The sequence below is a fragment of the Symphalangus syndactylus genome, chromosome X (genome assembly GCF_028878055.3).
Source record: "Symphalangus syndactylus isolate Jambi chromosome X, NHGRI_mSymSyn1-v2.1_pri, whole genome shotgun sequence".
Taxonomy (NCBI): domain Eukaryota; kingdom Metazoa; phylum Chordata; class Mammalia; order Primates; family Hylobatidae; genus Symphalangus; species Symphalangus syndactylus.
This window is the reverse complement of record NC_072447.2, coordinates 155,837,357-155,861,105: the sequence shown is the minus strand read 5'-3', so window position 1 is coordinate 155,861,105 and position 23,749 is coordinate 155,837,357. Positions and strand designations below refer to the sequence as shown.

Here is a 23,749-nt window from a genome sequence, read left to right as displayed (position 1 = left end):
GCCTCCCCCTCCTCAGCCTGCGGCCTGCCTACCCCTGCTGCTTGAGGAAGGGGCCTGGGCGGGAGTCTGGCAGTAGAGCAGTGGGGTGCCAACCTGTATCCAGCCGGTCTGGCCCGCCAGGACCAGGGACATCAGCAGGACGCCCAGCTGGATACAGGCCCCCAGAGGAAGGAGGAGGCGTTTTTGTGTTTGAGCCCTTGCCATTCCAGAGGCGTCTCCTGCCTCTGCCTTCTAGGCCCTGCCTCTGCCTTCTAGGCCCTGCCTCTGCCTTCTAGGCCCTTCCTCAGGCCTCTGCCCAGGGCTCAGCACACCAGCTCCTCGCTTCATAACCTTTTGCTCTTGCTCACATTGTTCCCCCTCCTGGAAATGCCCTTCTAGTCTCTGCATGTCGTACATACTCCTATACAGCCCACAAAGACCCAACTCACACGTCCCGTCTCCTTTTAAAATGTTTCCTGTTCCCAGGGCAGAATGTATTCCGCTTCCCTCTGGATGCCCACAGCCTTTTGAGCACACCCTGCCCCTGCTGGAGCCCTCAACCTGTGGGTGCACTCTTGGCCTGCTATCATTTCTGGCTCTTTAGTATGGGAGCCACAGCATGGTGTGGCCATGTAGTCGGGGGGTTCTCTAGGCTGCACCTGTGTGCCATTCCACGTGCTGCAGGCGTGACTGGGTGTCCTCAGGAGCTGGGTATTTAGTGGGTACAAGTCCTGGGGTTCGGCAGAAATGCAGCACAGCACTGCAGTCTGAGCTGGGTGCCATGGATGTTGGCAGGGAGGAGGTGGCATTTGATCTGGGAGGGGGGATGGTAACAGCGGGGTGCTCGTTTGGACAGGAGCAGGGAGTTGAGGTGTGGGAGAGAGAGCTGGGCAGCAGCAGCTGGAATGGCAGCTCAGGGCAGCTCCCTCAGGGCCTTGCATGCTGTGCCAAGGCCTTTGAGCTTTATGTTCTGGGCAGGGCAGGCGTGGGACCTGGGGAGTGACATGCTGAGATTGGCATTTTGGTAAGGCGAATGAGGGTGCTCTGTGGCAGATGGATTTGGAGGGCAGTGGCTGCAGGCAGGGAGACCAATACCCCAGGGAAAGACAGAAGGAGCCCTGCGCTGAGTGGCAGATGGCTTGTCTGGCAGCCACTACCGGCCCTGGCGGGACCAGCCCCTGGCCTGGGAACCTGGGAGGCTGGGAGGTGAGGCAGGACTGGAGATGGCTGGCTGGAGTGTGAGGGTCTTGAGTGAGCTCCCAGGAGGAGGCTCTTGTGGGAGGGGGTGCAGATTTGCCTGACTCAGGTGGAAGCTGGGGGCACTCGGGGAACTGGGTTCATCTGGCCAGAGAGGGATGGGTAGGAGGCCAAAGCGACGCCCCTCAGATGCTTCTACAGGTTGAGTGTCCCGTATCCAAAATGTTTGGGGGCCAGAAGTGTTTCAGATTTTGATTTCTTCGGATTTTGGAATATTTGCATTATACTGGTTGGGTGTCCCTAACCTGGAAATCCGAAATCTCAAATGCTCCAGTGAGCATTTCCTCTGAGCGTCATATCCGCGATCAAAAAGTTTAGGATTTTGGAGCATTTCAGATTTTCAGATTAGGGATGTTCAACCTGTAGTACTTCTGTAAGTACCAGAAACCGAATCCTTTGAAAAAGCTGCCAGGGAGCATATGATGACCTTGTCTGATTTCAGGTTGGCAAGAATTCCTTGGGCCTTTTGAGGGTCCTACAGGAGAAGCGGATGGGAGTTTCTGGGAATTTCCCGTTGCCTTTCTTTGTACGTGACCGCACCCTGTCAGCCCCACTTAGGGCCGCCTTTTCCTCTCCTCCCCATAGAACCTGGAGGCTGCACCTAGTGTTGGAGCCCCCTGGATTGTGGAGGTCAAGGCCTTGTGGGTTTCCTTGGGGTCTCCAAGGCCTCCAGTATTTTCTGTTCCTGCTCTACCCTCTGCTGTGACGGTGCGGTGACTTGAATGACAGCCCTTACTGAGTCTGGCTGCTGGGGCTTCTGCAGCGTGGATTTTGAGTGTGTTCAGGGTTTACTGTGCCCGGCCTTGCGCAGTGCTGGGTGAGTGCCCTCTGCGCCTCTGAGCCTTGTGCTCAGAGACGTTCTCGGCAACCCCGCTGGCAGAGCCCAGCCTGCTGGCCTTCCCCTTCCTTCCCCAACCCTGCTTGTGCAGAACCCGCGGTTGTCTTAATAAGTCACAGAGGTGGGTGGTGCTGTGGAGGCAGCCAAGCCCAGCCTGATCTCTGATGTAGTTTTGGGGCAAGTGTGGCCTCTCCAGGGAACAGCTACCAGTCCTTTCCCACCACATGAGTCAGCAGGCTCCTAGAGTGATGGCAATGGTGAGGTATAGCCAGGCTCTGGCAGCCTGGAAAGCGACTCCTTCTTGTTTATGAAAGGCTGCTGTGGTGGCAGGCGCCTGGGGCTCCCTGGTAAGAGCCTGTGGCCCCGGCGGCCGGAGTGATGTTTCTGGGCCTTAGTGTCATACCAGGCTTGGGGCATGGGGCTCGGGACTGGGGATGCAGTGCTTGGGCTGTGCTCCCCTGAAGGAGGAGACCCAGTGGAGGGCTGAGGCGTGTGTCACCTGTGGCGCATGTCTGGGTGTTGTGGGACTTCCTGCCTTCCATGCGCTGTGCAGGCGGATCTGGTTTTGCCCACCAGATGGCTTTTAAGGTGACATGCTTCTGAGCAGCCCCTGTGTGCTGCAGTCAAGGTCAAGCCTTCACCATGCCCGAGGCGATGAGCCTCGATTGTGACCACAGACTGTGTTGCAGGAGGAGCCCCCACGTGGCTGAAAGCAGGCCTCACAAGGCTTTCCTGCAGAGGGCCGGGTGGGAAGAAAGTTGTCCACCCTGGAGCAGTTGATGCCGGCCCAGGTGAGGCCGGGGAGGGTGCCAGGAGCCCGGGGCCAGCCCTCAGAACCTACCCGCTCCACCATTTCGAGAAAGAGCCCCGAGTGCTGGCGGCTTCCCTCTCTGCCTCTGCTGCTCTTTTTTGTTTGTTTTGTTGTTTTTTTTGGTCTGGAGAAGAGTTTTCATTTCAGTATCCAGATTCACATTTCCGAGGTAAACTTCCTGGAATATTCTTTCCCTGATAATTAATGGAAATGAAATCCACGTGACACAGAAGTAACCATTTTAAAGTGAGCTGTTCAATGGCATTGAGCACATGCACAGGAATTCACTTTTTCCAGCGCGTATAGAGGGCCCAGGGGGATTCTCTGGCTGTCTCCGGCCTGACCAGCTCTGCTATTTCCCTGCAGGATCTGGCCCTCACTGCAGGACAGGTTCAGCTCACTGAAAGGGGTCCCAACAGAGGTGAAGATCCAAGGTAGGTGGAATCTTGGTCCATTCTGAGCTTGTTCACAGCCTCCTTATGGAGTGGTGGTGTTTGTTCCATTGGACCGACGTTTTCTTTTAGGTGGTGCACGTTGTGTGGATGTTGCTAGAGCCTTCTTGAACCCCACCCTTCCCTAGACATGGCAGGTGGGAGAATTCCTCTCGCAGGGACCTAGAGCACATGAGTCCCTGCAGCGTGGGTGGCCAGAGACAGAGATTCTTGGCGATGCCAGCAGTGGTTCCGTCTCCCTGTGTCAGTGTGTGACATGCTGTCTACAGGTGGCATTTCTAGGGGCGACTGCTTCCAACGGAGCTTGCCTTATAACCTCCTTTCCATCATTTCTTGGTAGAAACTGTACTTAACCTGGTAATGAACGTTAGATAAAGGTGAGCAAAACTACAGTCCCCAAGTCGGTGGCTAACGTATCACCCTCATGATGCTGTCTCTAGAAGCTGGTGGAATGTCAAAGGTCAAATTTTTCATGGGCCTGTGTCTGTTCTGGCCGCTCCAGGGTAGATAAGTTGGACCCTGGAGTCCTGATCCGTGCCCCAGCTGGCATTGCCACATGAGTTATCTGGGGCCAGTTCTTCCTGTGCTGAGGTGGGCCAGAAGAATGAGGTGTTGTTTTAGAGCAGCCGGTGGGCTGGCCTGGGCCACACAGAGGCATTGCCCTTCTCCCTGGAGCTGCCGTGTCTGGTACATTCCAGATTCTCTGACCCACACCAACACGTGCGACCCGACCCAGCCCAGCCTTAGCCCTGACGCCGCCATTCCCAGCCTGTTTCCTCTCCTGTCAAGTGGGGATGAAACGCAGCCTTGCCTACCTCATGGGAATATACTGAGTATCAGGCTTGTCAGAGGGCAGGTGGGAGAGACCAGGACCAGTAGGGTGTGAGGATAGTTCAGGAATTCATCCGACAAATGGGTAAGGAGCACCCACCACATGCAAGGCGCTGTCTCTGGTGCTGGGGTGCAGCAGTGAGTTCCACTGCCCTCGTGGCGCTTGCATGCTAGCCGGGAGAGACAGGGCCAGAGGGTGGGAGAATTGTCCATGCACCTGCCAGCGAGAAGCACTGGGAACAGCCAGCTGAGGGCTGAGGGTCCTGCAGGGCTTGGGGGAAGGGTGGTGCTGTCTTGACATAAGACGGCAGGAGGGGAGGAAGCCAGCGCAGCATGTGTGGAGAGGAAGAGCATGTGCACAGGGCCCCAGGTGGGCTGTGCCTGGCAGCTTGGAGGCACAACAAGGAGGCTGGTGTGGCTGGAGTGCAGGGCAGGGCAAGGAGTGAGGTTGGGAGGGGACGGGCCAGATCAGGCCAGGCCATGTGGGCCACGGAAGGACGTGGGCTTTGACTCCGAGGAAGGCCGAGTTCTGCTCTTGGCTGTAACGACACCCCTGGCCCACTGTGCTGGGAACAGGGCGCCCGGGGAAGAGGCAGGGAGAAAGGCCTGGGGCTCTTGCAGTGAGTGGTCCAGGTGAAAGTTTGGAGAGGCAGTGCAGGAGGCAGCACTGGCCAGATGTGGATTTATAGAGTTGGCTGGACTCGCTGAGAGGAAGAGAGGGGTCAGGGAGGACTTGAGGATGTGGGGTTAAGGGCAGTGGTGGAACAGGCTTGCCTAGGCGTGCAGTTGGCATTTGTGTGGTGGTTCTGGGGTTACTGAGTGCTTCCCCACAGACTCTCTGCTTACTTCTTGCAACAAACCCTCCAGGGCTAGGTGGAGGGACAGGTCTGGCATCGGCCCTAGGCTTTCTGGCTCCAAGTTACTCAGAAAATGCCCTGGGCACCCTGGCAGATGTGGCTGGATGGTCTGCAGTGTGCACGGCGCCAGGTTCCCCATGCATGAAATGGAACAAGGCCTGCCACCCCCAGGGCTGCTGGCAGGGTGATAGCAGATGATGGCACGAAGGTCCTTTAGGACGTGGCCAGATGGGAGTGGTGATTCCATTTGCTTTGGCCTTGTGAGGTCTTGGAGAGAGTGGTACACAGTGCACTGTAGAGGTTCCCTGACCCCTGTCCACTCCTCAAGCAGCTGCTGGCTTCTGCTCAAAGCCAGGGTGAGTGACCCCATACCTGGGAGAGCATTGGGTACAACTCCTAATTTTCAGACGAGGAAGCTGATGCCCAGAGAGGGGTGGGGCCACTCAGCAAGAGGCAGCGCTGGCACCTGGGTGCCTTTCTCCTGGCCCACCCTGGTCTCCTGTACCCAGTCCAGTCTGTGGGTGCTGGGCTTCCTGGGTGTGTGCTGTCCCCTGCTGTCTGGGCAGGTGCCTGCCATGATGGGCTCTTTGTGTTTCAACAGAAATGACGAAGCTGGGCCATGAGCTGATGCTGTGTGCGCTGGATGACCAGGAGCTCCTCAAGGTAAGAGGGCCCCTGTCTGCCCTGCAGACGACACGCATGCTTTCTGCCCTGGACAGGGAACCTCATGGTGCTGGCTGAGGTGGGAGGATTTTCCTCCCCTAGTGCCTTTGAGGTTCCTCAGGCCCTGGGGCCGGCTGGGTGCCCCGGCAGGCTGCTTTTCTAGGCATCCCTGGGGCCAGAACTGCTGGGATTCTCTTGGGTAGAACCTGGTTGTCCCTGGGGCGCAGGGGAGAGGGCAGCCGTGCAGGTAGGGGCAGATCTCTGGCTTCTGATGACCAATGGGATGGAGAGTGTCCTGTCCTTGGTTGATGACTTCATTCTTCATTCATCCCGGCGCCTGGCTCCCAAGCCCTTGTGGCCTGAGAGTTTCTCCTGAGGTCCCTCATCTACCCTGTGGTAGGTCAAAGAAACTCCAGCACCCACCTTATCATTTCTAAATTTTGAAATAATTGTTTTCCCTCGATGATTATGAGTAACGCTACTATAAACATTCTTGCATATGATTTTTGACTGAACACGTTTTCTTTTTTTTATATCTGAAGAGATTTATTCATGTGACCAATGGCCTATGACATAGCCCCAGGAGGTCCTGAGAACATGTGCGCAAGGTGGTTGGGCTACAGCTTGGTTTTCTACAATTTAGGGAGACATAAGACGTCGGTGAATCCATGTGAGCTGTACATTGGCTGGTTGAACACGTGTTTTCTGTCCTCTTGGGTGTATAGCTGGGAGTGGAATTGCTGGGTCACAGGGTCACTCTGTGCTTAACTTTTTGAGGAGCCACCAAACTGTTTTCCAGTGCGGTGGCACCATCTTCCTTTTCCAGCAGCAGTGCGGGAGAGCTCCAGTTTCTCCTCGTCCTCGCTGGCACTTGCTGGCATCCGTCTTGTTGATTCTAGCCACCCTGCTTGGTGTGGGGTGGTATCTCATACGGTTTTGATTTGCATTTCCCCATGACCAATGATACGGAGTGTCTTTTTGCGAGCTTGTTGGCCATTTCTGTATACGCTTTGGAAAAATTTCCATATTCTTGTCCTTTGCCCACTTTTTAATTGGGTCACTTGTCCAGTGAGGTTTTTTTGTTTTGTTTTGTTTTGTTTTTTCTTAATTAGTAGACTTAATAATTTAGGGTAGTTTTAGGTTCACAGCAAAATTGAGCAGAAAGCACAGAGGGTCTCCACAGGCCCCCTGCCCCACACATACACAGCCTCTCCCGCTGTGGACACCCTGCACACGGTGGCTCCTTTGTCACAGTCCATGAACCAGCATGGACACATTGTCACCCAAAGTCCATATCCAGTGAGTCTTCTTTCCTGTGGTTGAGAGTCCGTGGTTCTTCATGTGCCAAGTAGTTCTCTGGACATTTTGCCTATTACTTTGGCTCTGGGAAAATGTATTCTCCACGCAATTTATATTTGTATAAATATATGCGCTTTAGCAGGCACTTGACCTGCTTAGGTTTAAGCAGCAAGTTCAGCCGCCTCCCGCCTCTTGCCTGCCATTCCTTCCAGCATCAGCTCTGTTTCTGCAGCCTTTGCATGGCTCTTCGGGTCCCCTCTGTGTGTGCGCCACCCAGTGGTGAGCCTGGGAGACTTTGCTGGGCTCACCAAGATCAGATCCACTTGTGCACAGGTGGGTCTGAGCCCAGGCATTGTAAACAGATTTGTGGGGTCACTTTCTTGAGCTGTTTCCTCTCCACTGTCTCTTGGATACTTTCTAGTTCCCTGGGTCTCCCTTTTTCTGTCCTCCAGACATAAACTACCCACTTCTGTGATGGTGGTGGCACGGCCAGCTCCCTGCCAGTCTGCAGGAGAACTCGGAATCCTGGTGTTCCTCCCTGACCCACCTGCTGACATTTGCTTCTCAGAGCCTGCGAGCACCTGCCCCATGCATTCTGCCCAGCCGCGGGAGCACTGCGCTTGCTTTATATTTCCACATTGGCATTGTGGTAAAATGCACTTTACGTAAAATCTACCATGTCAGCCATGAAAAACAATTTCCTAACAGGCCGTGTGGGAGCTCGCTTCTTTTTTTTTTTTTTTAAATTTAAAAAATTATGGTAAAATACACATCACCTAAATTGTACCACGTTCACCATTTTTAAGTGTCCGGTCCAGGGGCATAAGCACATTCACGGTGCTGCGCAGCCATCACCACCATCCAGCCGCAGAACTTGTTCATCTTCCCAAACTGAAACTTCGTCCTCAATTTTTAAGCCGCGTTAAAGCATACAATTTAGTGGTCTTTAGTACATTCACAATGTTGTATGACCACCACCTCTATCCAGTTCCACAACATTTTCATCACCCCCAAAAGACCCCGAACCACTGAGTAGCCACTCCCCATTCCCCACAGGCCTTGGCAGCCACTGAGTTACCATCTGTCTGTATGTCATTGGAGTGGAATGCTGGAATATGTGGCCTTTGGTGCCTGGCTTCCTCACTGAGCACAAGGTTTTCAAGGTTTGTCCATGTTGCAGTGGCACGTAGCAGTTTTGCATTCCTTATTATGGATAAACAATCAAAGGAATTGGAGAATTCCATTGGCATTATTGAGACCTGGGAGTTGGAGGAGGGAGAAAGGAGATACAGATTTCAGATCATTAGGTAGGGTCAACCCTTGTAGCCCTGAGTTTTAATTGGGAATATCAGCATGAGCCCCCGGGCTTCAAGCGATCCTCCCACCTCAGCCCTCTGAGTAGCTGGAGTCACAGGCGTGCGCCACCACACTCAGCTAATTTTTAAAATTTTTGTAGAGACGAGGTCTTGCCATGTTGCCCAAGCTGGGCTCGAACTCCTGGGCTCAGGCGATCCTCCCACTTTAGCCTCCCAAAGTGCTGGGATGACAGCGTGAGCCACTGTGCCCGTCCTCCTAATATATTTTTACGTTAAGGAATATATATGTATTTCCTTATCTTGTGCCCTGAAAATGCCTAGAACAATGACACCCCGGCTGTAATGCAGGCGGAAACACAGAGAGCAGCAGTCACCCAAGACTTGGGTCACATCCGAGGGACTCAGGAGCCAACTAGCAATAGTCAGAGAGGGGCCAGTGGGAGCCTCGTAAGCACAGGGGCTGCAGTAGACAGGCACCCTTCACGTACGCCCAAATCCAGGTGTTCATAGTGATGTTTTATAAAATCATCAATTTGACACTAAAAACATAAGCGACAAAAGAAAAAACAGATCAATTGGACTTCATTAAAATGAAACACTTTGGTCCACCAAAGGACGCCATGAAGAAAGTGAATAAACAGAAAAACGTACAGAAGGGCGGTAAATAGTTGTCACATGACTGATGAGGGACTTGTATCCCGAATCTATTAGCAACCCTTACAACTCAATAAGAAAGACAGAAAACCCAGTTCAAAAATGGACAAAGTGTCTGAATAGACGTTTCTCCAAAGAAGATGAACAAATGGCCAAGAAGGACATGCAAAGATGGCCAGACCACCATGAGATGCCACTTCACACACACTAGGATGGCTAGAATCAAACAAGAAAAGGAGGCCGGGCCTGGTGGCTCATGCCTGTAATCCAAGCACTTTGGGAGGCCGAGGCTGGAGGATAGGTAGAGATTGGAACCCTCCTGCATTGCTGTAGGAATATAAAATGGTGCAGCTGTTATGGAAAAGTCTGGCAGTTCCTGCAAGATGTCAACACAGTTACCCCGTGACCCAGCAGTTCCACTCCCAGCTGTCCACCCAGGAGAAGTGAAAATATACATGCACACAAAATCGTCTACCTGAGCATCCGTAGAAGTGTTATTCTTAATAGCCCGAAAGTGGAAAGAGCCCAAATGTCCATCAGCTGGTGAATGTATGAACCAACTAGCAATAAAAAGGAAATCAACTACTGATCTGTGCTAGGACACGCGTGGTCCTCGCCAGCCTCATGCTTGGTAGTGTATGATTCCATTGCTGTGCAGCATCTAGATAGGCCAGGTCAGTGCTGTGAGGACGTGACAGCCCGCTGCCCCCAGATCACCTTGGAGCACATGATTGTGGTCAGCACCACCATGCAGGCAGTGAGACCTCCCAGTGCCATCGCCCCTGTCCTGGGTGCCCTGAGCTTCTCGCACCTGTGCTCCTGAATCTGCCTCAGTTGGATGTCATGGCGATGCCCAGGCTCTATGCTATTGACAGTGTTGCCAATTTTACCTTATCATGGCCCCCGCCTGCCACACACTCTTCTGAGGAATGCACCAGAACAGACTGGCTCAGCCAGCTGCTCTGGCAGCTTCACCAAGCCCCCCAAGGAGCATTTGTGTGACAAGTTGGCACTGAAGGCACAGGCCATAGTGAAAGGGCCAAGGCACTCCTGGTGGCATTTCACACCCCATGGAGTTGACCCTTTTGACGTGGTTAGGATGTTCAGAGCCCAAGAAGTGGGCCTGGCTGGGGGCTTTGTGGAGCGGGCGTAGCCTCTCAGGTCCTGGGGCTCCTCAACAATCCTCTTTCCTTTTCTGGAAGGAGGAAAGAGCTGTGCTTCCGGAAGCCTTGAGCTCCTGGCTGGGTGGCTCCCATGGGTATCTCAGAACTCACCTTTCCGGCGAGTGGGGGACTAATTCAGCCCCCCAGGAGCTGCTGCTCCTGGAACCTGGGCCTTCCGGGCTGGAACGCCAGTCCCCTGGCTGGAAAGCAGGCCACCTCTCAGCCCCAGCCCGTCGGCTTTATCTGTTCCCAGCTGGGACGGCGATCCTTGGAGGAGAACAGGCCTTGTCCTGGAGGTGTCCCTGTGGGCTGTGTTCTGTCACAGCAGGCCCTGCTGTGTGCTGCCCACCCACCCAGCAAGCCATGCTGTCGGCTGCATGACAGACACATACGCTCCCATATGTTTCTGCAGTGCTCAGCCCGTTCCGGCGTGTGGTCCCAGCATCATTACAGCCCAAGGCGGGGACCAGGCAGGGAGCACTTGCTAGTCCAAGACATTGCCGGGCAGGCACAGGGTCATTGATGGGCCAGGCCCCTCCTTTCACTGGCTCCTGGCATGGGTGGCATGTGGGGGCAGGGGCACTGGGGACAGCTGGCCTTGGCCTGGCTTAGATGGAGCCAGTGAATGCCTGTGGTCTTCCTTGCCCAGGGCTGTGCCTGCGCCCAGAAGCAGCTACACTTCATGGACCAGTTGCTCGATGCCATCCGGAGCCTGACCATTGGGTGCTCCAGTTGCTCGAGGTAAAGGTGTGGATGGCCCAGGTGGGCAGTATTGACGGGCTTCTCTTGGTCCTAGTTCTGGAGCTGATAGGGGCTGGGGTGTCACTCCTCTTCTGATGCTGGCTGGGTGGGACACCCCCCTTGGGGATCTGGCTGGCCATTCAGGGGCCGGGCAGCGTACGGGCAAGGGGCGGCTGTTGCCCAAGGCCCTGGGGGTGAGTGTGAAGGTGGGATGTGGGGCTCAGAGCAGACGGGCCAGGCACAGAGGAGGGTGAGCACCTAGGGTGCTCCGTGGGTGGGTAGGTAGGCGGGCAAAAATGGAGGGGCCAGGGCAGACAGGTGGGGCAGGATTCTGCGTGGTGGGGCTTGTCCTGGCCTCTGTGCCTGGCCCCGATGTGCTTCTGGGGCCTTCCCTGTGGGGCTGAGGGCCTGCTGGGCCAGTGCTGTAGCCTGTGACGGTGTGGCCCTGGGGGCTGCTTTTGCAGCCTGATGGAGCACTTCGAGGACACTAGGGAGAAGAACGAGGCCTTGCTGGGGGAGCTCTTCTCCAGCCCCCACCTGCAGATGCTCCTGAATCCAGAGTGCAACCCGTGGCCCCTGGACATGCAGCCCCTCCTCAACAAGCAGAGTGATGACTGGCAGTGGTACGTGCTCCTGGAGGCCTCAGCGGCAGCACCTTGGCCTCCTGTCCCAGCCCCAGGCCATTTGGTTCTGTTACTGCAGACACCCCTGGCAGCGGTGAGTTGCAAGGCTTTCTCTCCCTGCAGGGCCAGCGCCTCTGCCAAGTCCAAAGAGGAGGAGAAGCTGGTGGAGCTTGCCAGGCAGCTGCAGGGGAGTGCTGCCAAGTTGCACGCGCTTAGAACGGAGGTAAGGGTGCTAGCTCCTGGGAGGGGGTTGCTTGGAGGCAAGGCCCTGCTTTGTCACCTCCCTCAGCACGTGAGGCTTAAGCGAGGTTGCTTGTGCACCAGGCCTGACATGTTCTAGAATACCGTGGTGCTCAGTCCGTGGGGAGGTGAGAGGCGGGTCCCGTGGCTGGGGGAAGGGATCAGCCTCAGGTATTGGGCGGTGCCCACGCCTGAGCACGTTGCCATGTGCCTTGCTGCATGTGGTCCTCCTGGCAGCCCTTGGCCTGGCCTCTGTTTGATTGCGGAGGAGACCGGGGCCCACAGGAGAGTGAGTGATGGGGCTGAGGCTGGGAGCCGGAAGGTCTTGCTCTGGCCTGAGTTGCTTGGTACAGCTTCCCTGTCTCCGTTTCTGAAAGCTTTCTTCCTCGACCTGACTGCAGTGTCTGAGGTGAGGGCTGGTGGCAGCCTGGCTGGCGGGCAGGGCAGCCTCAAGGGACTCTGCCTCTGGCTTTGCAGTACTTTGCACAGCACGAGCAAGGGGCTGCTGCGGGCGCAGCCAACGTCAGCACCGTAGACCAGAAGCTGCGTCTGGTCACCTCCGACTTCCACCAGCTAATCTTGGCTTTTCTCCAAGTCTACGACGACGAGCTGGGCGAGTGCTGCCAGCGCCCAGGCCCTGACCTCCACCCGTGCGGCCCCATCATCCAGGCCACGCACCAGAATCTGACTTCCTACAGCCAAGTAAGGGTGCCCTTCCCCTCCCCTCTAGCCGCCCCCTCCCCTGTTCACTCAGACTGAGAGCTTGTATCCTGCTTGGGCTCAGGGGCCTCAGCAGCCCCTGACAAGGGACCACAGGGCGGGACCAAGGGCTCGGAGGTGCTGGGCTGGGCTCCCTGTGGGCCAGTGGCGTGGCAGCGCTCTAGGCCCCTCAGTGGGCTGGGGAGGTGCTGCTTCTGGTCTGTGGACCTGCCCACCTCAGCGGGCACTAGCTAGGCCCAGATCCGGTGTGGGGTCCTGCGTGTCCCAGCCTCCAGGTGCCGTCCCTGTGTTGGCCTCACTGTTTTCACGTTACGCTCCAAAATAGCAAGGTCCATTCCTTCTTGTGTATGACCAAGAACTGGGCCAGACAGGCAGACAAACGCCTGCCTGTCTGCCCACGAGCCTGCTGGGCAAGGAATGGGCTGCAAGGAAGTGGGCTCGTCACTGTTTGCTTGTTTCGTTGTTCCACCTAAAAAGCCGGCTCTAGTTGTGATGACTACAGTTGCCATATGCGCAACTCTGCCCTTGGCTCAAGGATTCCGTGATGTTTATTTTGGTTTTTCAACCGAGAGGCTCCAAGCCTTCCAACCTCTGACTGGCTGGTCCTGTGAGACTCCTCGATCAGGGATGCTGAGGCCACAGCCCTCTCCTGTCCATTTTTCTTGGGACATTTATTTTCCCCCCTTGCCAACTGCTGGGGCTGGGAGGACACGCAGTGCTGCCTGGCATGTCCCTAGGCATCGAGGGTTGCCAGAGCGACATGAGAGTGTAGCATCCCCACTGGGCCAGGAAGAGGGGACTTAGGTCTGAGAACTCTGATTGGTGACTTCCCCGCTGGGAGTTTTGTCCTTCACCCTTGGCTGTCTTTCGGGTGAGTGCCACCTGATCAGTGTGAACGGGGGTGGGAAGCAGGAGATGACATCGCTAGGTGAGACCAGCGGCATTTAGTGCCTGCTCACTCGCTTGCTCTCTCCCTCCCTCCCCAGCTGCTGCAAGTGGTCGTGGCAGTTGCTGACACCTCTGCGAAAGCCGTGGAGACCGTGAAGAAGCAGCAAGGCGAGCAGATCTGCTGGGGCGGCAGCAGCTCCGTCACGAGTCTAGGTACGTGGCTGCCCACCTGGCCCTCTGCCTGGGGCTGCTCCACACGCGGGCTCCCTTTTCTGGGCTCCACTAGCCCTGGAGGAGCATTTGGGGACCAGCCCCTTCTTTTGTTTTTCATTTTCTAATGCATGTTTTCCTTCACTTGAAAAAATACTTTCAGTGGATTATCAAATGAAAACACTCGTCGTAGAAAACTGAGATAACTCAATAATAGAAAATGTGAAGCAAATGATAGCAAATGCCTGAATGGAATAGTATTTGACAATTAAAAATGTAACTTGGGCCAGGCGCAGTGGCTCATGCCTGTAATCCCAGCACTTTGGGAAGCAGAGGAGGATGAACCACTTTGAGCATAGAGATCAGCCTGGGCAACATGGCAAAACCACGTTTCTACTAAAATACAGAAACTAGCTGGGCATGGTGGCGTGTACCTGCAATCTCAGCTACTTGAGAGGCTGAGGTGGGAGGATCACTTGAGCCCACGAGAGGGAAGTTGCAGTGAGCTGAGGTCACGCCACAGTACTCCAGCCTGGGTGACAGCCAGACCCTGTCTTAAAAAAAAAAAAAAAAGTTAAGGAAAATGGGAAAATGCTTATAATGAGGGCCATCTTCCCAGAGTTGATTTTTGCATATGGAGTGAGGTGGGGATCCAGTGATCCAGTTTCCTCGTATCCTATATGGATACACATTTGTCACAGCACCATTGACTGGAAATCGCTCTTTCTCTCATTGATCTACAATACCATCACTCTTGGTAATTATTAAGTATCCATACGTTATGTGTGGGTTTCTGGGTTCTCCTCTGTTCCGTTCTATTCCTTTTTTTTTTTTTTTTTTTTGCTATCCCTGCACTAATACCACGTTTCAGGGGACTAGAAAATAAACAGCAAAATAAACCCAAAGAAAGAAGGTAAAGCCAGTTTTCTACCTCTTGTAATTTATTTTTTAAATAACAGCTCTACTGAATTCAAATTCATATAACATAAAAGTTACCCTTTTAAAAGTGTACAATTTCATGGTCTTTAGGATATTCACAGAGTTGTGTAACCATCCTCTCATCACTATCTGAGTCCAGAACATTTTTATCACCCCCAGAAGAAACCCCATATGATTAGCAGCCGTTTCCCATCCCTCCCTAGCCTCAACTCCTGGCAACCACTGTCGTAGAGACGCTGTCTGTCTCTATGGATTTGCCTGTGCTGGACATTTCCTATAAATGGAATAACAATGTGTGGCCTTTTGTGACTGATATCTTTCACTGAGCATAAAGTTTTGTAAGGGTTATCCGTGTAGTTCGTTCCTTCTCATCGTTGAATAATATTTGATTGTGTGGATATACCACATTTTGTTGTAGTTGGTAGATGTGGGTTTCTAGTTTTTGGCTATGTACATTGTAAGTCTTTTGTGTGAACGTATTTTTCTTTTTCTTTTTGAGATGGAGTCTCGCTCTGTCACCCAGGCTGGAGTGCAGTCTCAGCTCACTGCAACCTCTACCTCCTGGGTTGAAGCAATTCTGCCTCAGCCTCCCAAGTAGCTGGGATTACAGGCACCCACCACCACGCCCGACTAATTTTTGTGTTTTTAAGTAGAGGCGGGGTTTTGCCATGTTGGCCAGGCTGGTCTCGAACTGCTGACCTTAGGTGATCCACCTGTCTCGGCCTACCAAAGTACTGGGATTATAGGTATGAGCCACTGCGCCCAGCCTCTTTAACTCTATTTTTTAAAGTTATTTTTTAAGTGGTTGCCTTTAGAATTACAGTTAGCATCCTAACTGAAAACAGTCTAGTACCAAATTAATTTCAATAGTATACAAAAACTGTCTCCTATTAAAGCAAAATATATTAGTGTTAGATATTTTTGGGTACACCATTTTAATTCCCTTGTTGTTTCTTTAACACTTTTTTTAAAAGTTATTTTTAAGTGGTTGTCCTTAGAATTGCATTTAGCATCCTAACTGAAAACAGTGTATTACCAAACTAATTTCAGTTGTATACAAAAACTTTGCTCATTAGAATGAAGCTGTATTAAATGTGTACATTGGTACACATTTTTATATTTATTGATGTTGTTACCTTTGTTGGAGTTCTTAATTTCTTCATGTGGATTTGTCCTTTCATGCCATCCCGGAGGCCTACCCTTAGTGTTTCCTGTAGGGAAGCCTCACTAGTGATGAACTCCCTCATTTTTAATGTGGGAATGTCTTCATTTCTCCTTCATCTTTGAAGGATAGTTTTGCTGAATATAGAATTCTTTTGTACTTTGAATGTGTCATTCCAGTGTCCTCTGGCTGCCAAAGCTTCTGATGCGAAGCCAGCTGGTATATGATGAGTCTCTTCACTTTCTTTTCAAAATTCTGTTGGTCCCTGGCTTTGGACAGTTTGATTATAATGTGTCTTCGTGTGAATCACTGTGAATTTATTCCATTGGGAGCTTTTTGAGCTTTGTAGATGTGTCATTCATGTTTTTCATCAACACTCAGCCAGGCAGTTGACAGCTCTTTCTCCTTCACATCTTGCTTGCTCAGAGCCTCAAGGTCAGCCAGAGGTGAGAGATCAGGGCCTCAAGGGCCTTCTCAGGTCTCTCTCTCTGGGATTTTCACAGTCCGGCACACACCCATGGTCTTCCAGATTCCCAGGACTGTGCCAGAGCTTTCCAGAGCCTTTGTGGACATCTGATTTTCCAGCCTCTCCTTCTGAGCTTCTTGTTTAGTCTCTTGTTTGCCCCGGCTATTATGCACTGCCTCGGGCAGCAGCAGCTAAAGCATTTGCTGTAAATGTTTTCCACTGTTGCACCCCCAAGTAGTGGTTTCAGGTCCATAGCCTCTAGTTTTGGAGACTGTCTTTGGATGAACCCTCCAGCCAGCTGTCTCCTCGGAGAGCCAGGCTTCTCACTGCTCTTGGCCTCGGCACATAACTACCCCATGTATACCGGGCACTGAGGAGCCTCTTCTTGCCAATTGAACTGCAACAGAACCCTCTACTTTAAAATGTATTATAGCGTTTATCCTAATCACCACTGTCACTATGACTCTCTTCCCAGTTTTTATAATTGCTGTTAGTAAACTGCTTATAATCTATGCCATCATTCTTAAAATGATCATTGGTATTCTCATCAGTGTACCATCTCACCTGTGACTGTGGCACCACAGGACTGGTGGCAGGTCTTGCCTTTCAGAAGGGCCCCTTATCGCTTCTTGGCTGAGATCAAGTGTAGTATCTGTTCTTACCAGAAAGGCACCCTTTACGTCCAGGCCATGTGAACTGGGCAGTGCATTGTGTACAGGGAAGTGTCTGTTCACCCTTGAGCCCCGGCCACTTCGGGGGTCTGGAGAGACGCCAGGGGAGCAGGCCCAGGGTGGGCATCGGCCTCTCTTGGGGCTCTCAACTCAGCTCCCATCAGTTCAGCATCCTGATTTGGCTTGAGATGAATTCTTAGTGTCTGGACACACCAGAGAAAGGGTCAGCATCAAATCCATGCCAAAGGCCACTTGGGACAGTTCTTTACTTGTCCCGTTTCCCATCTGACCCCTTGAGGGCGCTGGTCTCAATGGCCCTCCTCCCGCTGTGGAAGGCCAGTGTTTCTGTGCTGTTTCACCTCCCAGCCATCTGCATGCCCGCAGCCAGGCTCTGTTGGAGGTGCGGCACCACCTATGAAGTGAGGAGCAGCCGGTGTGCCTTCTGGGCTCTTGCTGGGGGCATGGCCTCATGTGAGTTGGGAGGGCCTTGGCACTGTGGGTCAGCACCACACACCAGGAGTTGCCCTCCAGGCTTCCTGAAACCTCACTGCCATGAAAACATCAATGTATTTAGAAACCGAAGCAATGCTGTCAGTGCAAGAATGGGGCAGGAGAGTTGAGGGTACCAACAATGGAGAGATGCCACCGACCCCGGAAGTGGTGACGGGCTCAGCGGGCGGGGAAGGCGGCAGCCGAGAGGACAGCCCAAGGGGCAGTGGGGTGCCGGGGACAGGGCAGTGGTGAGCAGATAGAAGCAGAGGGCACAGGTGAAGCAGGTCTGGAGAGGGCCACCTCCACGGGGTGGTGGCCCCGGCGAGACCCTAGCCTGTTCTTCTGTGAAGAAAGTGTTGGAAATGAATAAGCAAACCAGCTCCCAAGCTGGTGGCCCGGCTCCCACAGAGCCTGAGCGGCTCCCAGCTCGGCTCTTGATGTGGCTGATGTGGCTGGCGGCAGCCCGGGTGAAGCCTACCTTTTTGCAGCCTCTGAGGGTCCATGGGGCAAGAGCTGACCCCTGCCTCGCCTCCATGGAACTCCTCCAAACTGTCCTCCAGAGAGAGACCCCACAGGCAACGGCTCCACCACAGCAGACCAGGGGGAGTGGCAGCTACCGAGATCCTCTCCCCAGCCCCGGCGTCTCGAAAAGCAGCCCCATGCAGGAGAGAAGGAAGCCCTGGATGAGCAGTAAATCTGACCTGAAGGACTTTCCGACACCACTGAATACACTCAGTGCGACATCCAGACGTGCCTGGACAGCTGTGAAAACCCAGCCACAAAGAGACTAGAAACGAAATGAGGCTGGGATCTCTAAGAAGAGAGAAAAGAGAAAAACCAGCACAAAGATCAGTGTCGCGCAGGCCCCAGCCAGGCACAGGGTCTCCAGGGCAGGGGGCAGGGGAGATGAAGGGCAGGGCTCTGGAGGAGGTGGGCACACAGAACAAGCCAGGTGAGTGCAGGTGCCGAGCACAGGGTGGATGGAACCCACCTCCTGCCATCTGGAGTACAGGGGCCAAGGGCTGGGGCCAAAGCTTCGAGAGAGACAGCCTGTGGCCTCAGAGGAGCAGCCAGGATGCCTTACAAGCACTGAGGGCCCTGCACACCCGGCCATGGGCTCTGGACCTTGCCAAGCCCTGGGCCGGGATGGAGGTCTAGACGATTTGATAAGGGCAGATGCCACACGAGGGACACAGTCCAGTCCTAGGAAAACAGTCTAGAGCAGTGTGCATTGCGGCGGGAAGCCCCTCTGCTGGGGCCACTGGAAGCTGATGGCGAGTGGAGAGGGTCCTGGGGCGCAATTCCAGGCGGGCTGAGCACATTCCCCAGCTCGGTGTCACCCTGAGGCACACCCCATGATTCCTGAGCTTCAGAGTCACCCTCGGGATGGGCAGAGGATGACAAATTCAGGGTTCACAGCACTTAATGTCACTGCTAATGACTTCAACATGTAAAAGGCAAAGTGTAGCTGACAGTGGGGCCATGGATGGGGAGCGGATGGGCAGGGCAGGTGAGGGGCTGTGTCCTCCTCTGTCTGCTGGGGGAGGGGGATGATGGCCATGGTCTAGGGTTGGCAACTGAGAGGCAGATGTGGTTATGGCAGATAAGGTGCAGCGCAGCCACCACGGTCGCCACTGGGCTGGGCAGCCAAGGCCTTAGGGCTGTCTGTGTGATTGGGTTTGTTGTGTGTGCAGTGTTATCCATCTGGCTAATACTGAATGTGCCACTGAAGTCAGGACAGCCCCTGCCTCCTCACTGTGTGCCATGTGCTGCCCCTGGGGCTCGGGGGGCAGGGGGCAGGTGGGCGGGGGCACAGCCGGGTCAGCAGACCCTGGCCTGGGTCTCGGAACTGTGCTGCGGTCGGTGTGAGCCAGCCCAGGGCTCCCAAGCTGCTGGCCTGGTCCCCACAGAGCCTGAGCAGCTCCCAGCTCGGCAGTGCCTGTCCCTTCCCTGCCATCCTGGTGGTGCCTGGGGCTGAAGGAGGATCAGCTGAGGACATGTGCCTTGGGCGGCGGGCAGGAGGCACCTCGCCTCTTGCGCCAGGCTCACTTTTCTGTTGGTTTCTTTTCTTTTTTATTTATTTATTTATTTGTTTGTTTATTTAATTTATTTATTATATATATATTTTTATTATACTTTAAGTTCTAGGGTACATGTGCACAAAGTGCAGGTTACATATGTATCCGTGTGCCATGTTGGTGTGCTGCACCCATTAACTCATCATTTAGCATTAGGTATATCTCCTAATGCTGTCCCTCCCCCTCCCCCCACCCCACAGCAGTCCCCAGAGTGTGATGTTCCCCTTCCTGTGTCCAAGTGTTCTCATTGTTCAATTCCCACCTATGAGTGAGAACATGCGGTGTTTGGTTTTTTTGTCCTTGCGATAGTTTGCTGAGAATGATGTTTTCCAGCTTCATCCATGTCCCTACAAAGGACAGGAACTCATCGTTTTTTATGGCTGCATAGTATTCCATGGTGTATGTGTGCCACATTTTCTTAATCCAGTCTATCGTTGTTGGACATTTGGGTTGGTTCCAAGTCTTTGCTATTGTGAATAGTGCCGCAATAAACATACGTGTGCATGTGTCTTTATAGCAGCATGATTTATAGTCCTTTGGGCATATACCCAGTAATGGGATTGCTGGGTCAAATGGTATTTCTAGTTCTAGATCCCTGAGGAATCGCCACACTGTCTTCCACAGTGGTTGAACTAGTTTACACTCCCACTATCCTTTTGGTTTCTTTTCTTTCCTCTGCAGCTACCAAGATGAATGAACTAATGGAGAAATACAAAGTCTTCAGTGATGGCCTGCACAAAAGCACAGGATAGTGGGGGCAGGAGGCCCTCTCCCAAGATGGAGTTGGCGAGGACGGATGATTGTGGCAGCAGAAGCCGTTGCAGCCCCACGTTGTGCTCTAGGCAGGGACCTTTGGCCCCTTTGGGGAGGGAGAGAGAGATGGACGGTTTGACTTGGACACAAAGCCTTGGTTTCTAAGCAGTCGCCTCCAGCCTGCTTTCTGCTTCTGCAGCTCTGCGTCTCTCTCTCCTTCCCCTCATCCTGAGCTGCTCAGGTGGCCCAGGTCTGGGCAGGCTGGCGGCGGCCCTCCTGTCATCTTGGCGGGCCTGGGCTGCATCCTCTTCCTGTGGCTTCACTCCTCCCTGCTGCTGCCAGCCACTTGCAAGCAGAGACCCGACTGCCACCTCCCCCGGCTGGCATCAGGGTCCTGTGTGAGACGTACCCCTCAGCCGCCCTCCTTGAGTGCCCCTGGATCCCACGCGGGGTACCAGTTTCCTGCTCCTCCCTGGCTGGGCGCTCAGCTCTGGGCTGGGGAATTCAGCCTGACTGGTTGTCCAGGAAGATGCTGTCTGGGCTTCCCAGGGTGACCCAGTATCTCCCTGAGCAGTGTGCCTGTCACAGCTGCCTCCCTCCCTGCGCAGGCGTGACTGGTGGGGCCTCTGCCTCCTTGGGGCCATTGTTGTACCTGCTGCTGCCCGCCCCGCCCTGCTCCCTCCTGGCACCATCTCCTTTGCTTCCCCAAGGTCCCTGTGGGCACACAAGGCAAGGAGGCCAGGAGGAGCTGGGTGCCAGACCCCCTCCATCCCAGTCGCCTGAGGCATCCCCTAGCCACCACTGTGAGAGGTAGGAGGCCAGGCAGGCCTGTGGTCACCACGGTACAGGTGCACCACCTGATTTACAGGCCAAGGGACTCCTCTTGGTCACCTCTCTGTGCCCCCAGCATGGGGCTGGCCCTGCAGTGCACCCACCATCAAGGGCTGGTGTCTCTTGCTCCAGAATGAGGTCTTCAGGGCGCCACTGCTCGCAGGACCGGGAAGGACCTGGTGCCCTTTGCCTGGAGCGGGATGGGCAGGGCAGGTCCCTGAGCCTGGGGTCCGAGGGGCTGGGCTTCACTCCTCCCGTAGTCCCGGCACTCCTGGCCCACCCCCTAACGTTGCTTGTCTGTGGTGGAGGAAGCATTAGCTCAGCTGTGGCCCGCACAGCTCCCGGGCCAGGCCCACCTCCCTTCCTTCCCCAGCAGCTGCTGTTAGGTGCACGGTAGACATGATGAAGCGACGTCCTTAAAGCAGATAGCATCTCCCCTTCACAGTGGGAAATGAGCCCGCAAGCTGTGTGAGCCGGGGTGGGCAGCGCGTGGGCTGCCCTGAGGCTGCCCCATCCCTAGGTTTTGGGGGAGCGCCCCTTCCCCTTTGGAGGCTGAGCACGGCATGTGTGGGCACCTTGGTCACACTCCAGAGCTTGCTTCATTCCCATGAGCGGCACCTGATCTCCAGTGACAGGGGAGACTGAGGCCTGGCAAAGAGGACCTGTTGCCTTTGTGTAACTGGCCCTAGCATGGGGGAGGCATTGACCCCAGGCCTACCAGGCCTGGCAGCCACAGCCTGGCTGGGTGGAGGTTTACTGCCTTCTGCACCGCTCTGGCTTCCTCCCTGTGCCTGTGAAGAGCTCGGGGCCTGCTTCCTAATCTGTAAACATGGGGCGTGTGTCTCAGTGGCTGTGAGCTAGCGAGGGGGCGGCGAGTGAGCCGGCTGCGCAGGTCCTGAGGCCCCAGGCCTCATTGTTGGCCAACAGGCAGCTGGGGGCGGGCTGTGGCCGCTGATTAAAGGCCGCCTAGAGCAGCCTGTGCGGCAACAGGTGCCCAGAAGCCCAGGAAGCCGGTCAGTGCCCGCCCCAGGTAAGCTGGTATGGTGGGGTTGGCAAGGACAGTCTCCCCGGGAGCCTGGGGGCAAGCAGGCAGAGGCCAGCTCGGGGCCAGCACCTGTGTGCCAGGGACGAGGCTGGGGAGGTCGAGCCCAGGGGGAGCTGGGCGCACTGCATGGGCTCTTTTCAGGTGGCTGCTTGCCTGCTTCCCGGCAGCTGGTTCCAGGGCTGGAGACCCAGCGTGCTATGCCCCAGGTTCCCAGCCAAGGCATTCTGGTGAAGGGGCTGGACCCCGCCGAGGTGCAGTCCCTGAGCTGCCTTTGCCTCTCTCAATCCCTGCTGGGGACTGTGGCTGGAGGCAGGCAGTAGACCGCTCTGAGGCCTGCCTTTTCTGTTCAGTAGGTGACAGGAGTGGGGCTGATGCTCCCAGAGCCAAAGGTCACAGGTGCTGTGGTCAGGGGTGGCAGGAAGTGAGCCCCGGAAGGGTCAGAGCTTTGGCTAGGGGGAGGATGGTACACAGCAGGGCCCAGGCGAACCCCTCTCTCCAGTCCTCAGGGTTTGTGCCTCTCGCTCTGGCAGTTTGAGGACTTGCTGTCCCCGTGGGAACATCACCATGTCCGAGGCACCCCGGGCCGAGACCTTTGTCTTCCTGGACCTGGAAGCCACTGGGCTCCCCAGCGTGGAGCCCGAGATTGCTGAGCTGTCCCTCTTTGCTGTCCACCGCTCCTCCCTGGAGAACCTGGAGCGCGACGAGTCTGGTGCCCCAGTGCTGCCCCGGGTCCTGGACAAGCTCACGCTGTGCATGTGCCCAGAGCGCCCCTTCACCGCCAAGGCCAGCGAGGTCACCGGCCTGAGCAGCGACGGCCTGGCCCGATGCCGGAAGGCTGGCTTTGATGGTGCCGTGGTGCGGACGCTGCAGGCCTTCCTGAGCCGCCAGGCAGGGCCCATCTGCCTTGTGGCCCACAATGGCTTTGCTTATGATTTCCCCCTGCTGTGTGCCGAGCTGCGGCGCCTGGGTGCCTGCCTGCCCCGGGACACTGTCTGCCTGGACACGCTGCCGGCCCTGCGGGGCCTGGACCGCGCCCACAGCCACAGCACCCGGGCCCGGGGCCGCCAGGGTTACAGCCTCGGCAGCCTCTTCCACCGCTACTTCCGGGCAGAGCCAAGCGCGGCCCACTCAGCCGAGGGTGACGTACACACCCTGCTCCTGATCTTCCTGCACCGCGCCGCAGAGCTGCTCGCCTGGGCAGATGAGCAGGCCCACGAGTGGGCCCACATCGAGCCCATGTACTTGCCGCCCGATGACCCCAGCCTGGAGGCCTGAGCACCAGGGCCACCTCCTGTGCCACGGACAGTGCCAGCCTCCACCGTTCAGCTGGCCTCTACCACCCCCGGTTCCTCCTATCTGGGCAGCTGCAGGTCTGTGCACCTGCCAGGCCTTCCCTGGCTGCCTGACCAGCCATACAGCCCTGGATTCCTCTCCAGGCCCCGCTTCCAGGGCCGTGCTCTCCCGGCCAGGCTGCGTGCCCAGCAGAGTTTGCTGTTTCCCAATAAACATTGCCAACTACTCACCCTCTGACTCGCTGGCCAGATACTAGGGGCTGGGCTCCCTCGGCCCCCTGCTGAGCAGGGCCAGGCGGTGAGCCATGCCGGGGCCAGCACAAGACCTCCAGGGCCGCCCCCCTATGGCCTCTCCCTGCGGTGAGGACCGTGGGTGGCTGGGTAGGGAGACGTCAAGCTCTTGGGTTGGTCTGAGGGCTGATGGGTTGTGGCCGTGGGCTGAGTGCTGCCCATCTGCATTGTCACCCCAGAGGCCCAA

General features: G+C 55.3%; 2 protein-coding genes across 5 annotated transcripts in view; both read left to right on the top strand.

The window, feature by feature from the left end:
- The window catches only part of HAUS7 (HAUS augmin like complex subunit 7), a 50,723-nt gene extending 27,222 nt beyond the window's left edge, over positions 1-23,501 (top strand). For 3 of the 4 annotated variants that reach the window (XM_063634375.1, XM_063634374.1, XM_063634373.1), the window contains exons 3-9: positions 3,252-3,319; positions 5,627-5,688; positions 10,770-10,861; positions 11,326-11,484; positions 11,608-11,707; positions 12,202-12,426; positions 13,431-14,460. In XM_063634375.1, coding sequence (XP_063490445.1) covers positions 3,252-3,319; positions 5,627-5,688; positions 10,770-10,861; positions 11,326-11,484; positions 11,608-11,707; positions 12,202-12,426; positions 13,431-13,670 — 946 coding nt within the window. In that variant the 3' untranslated portion in view covers positions 13,671-14,460. Of the gene's footprint in view, positions 1-3,251; positions 3,320-5,626; positions 5,689-10,769; positions 10,862-11,325; positions 11,485-11,607; positions 11,708-12,201; positions 12,427-13,430; positions 14,461-20,031 lie in introns of those variants that run through there. The other variant, XM_055267755.2, reaches the window with a different exon arrangement.
- On the top strand, positions 22,544-23,501 carry TREX2 (three prime repair exonuclease 2). The gene has a single exon (XM_063634376.1). The coding sequence runs from the start codon at positions 22,544-22,546 to the stop codon at positions 23,252-23,254; it is 711 nt and encodes a 236-aa protein (XP_063490446.1). The 3' UTR covers positions 23,255-23,501.
- Positions 23,502-23,749: the final 248 nt, after the last annotated feature.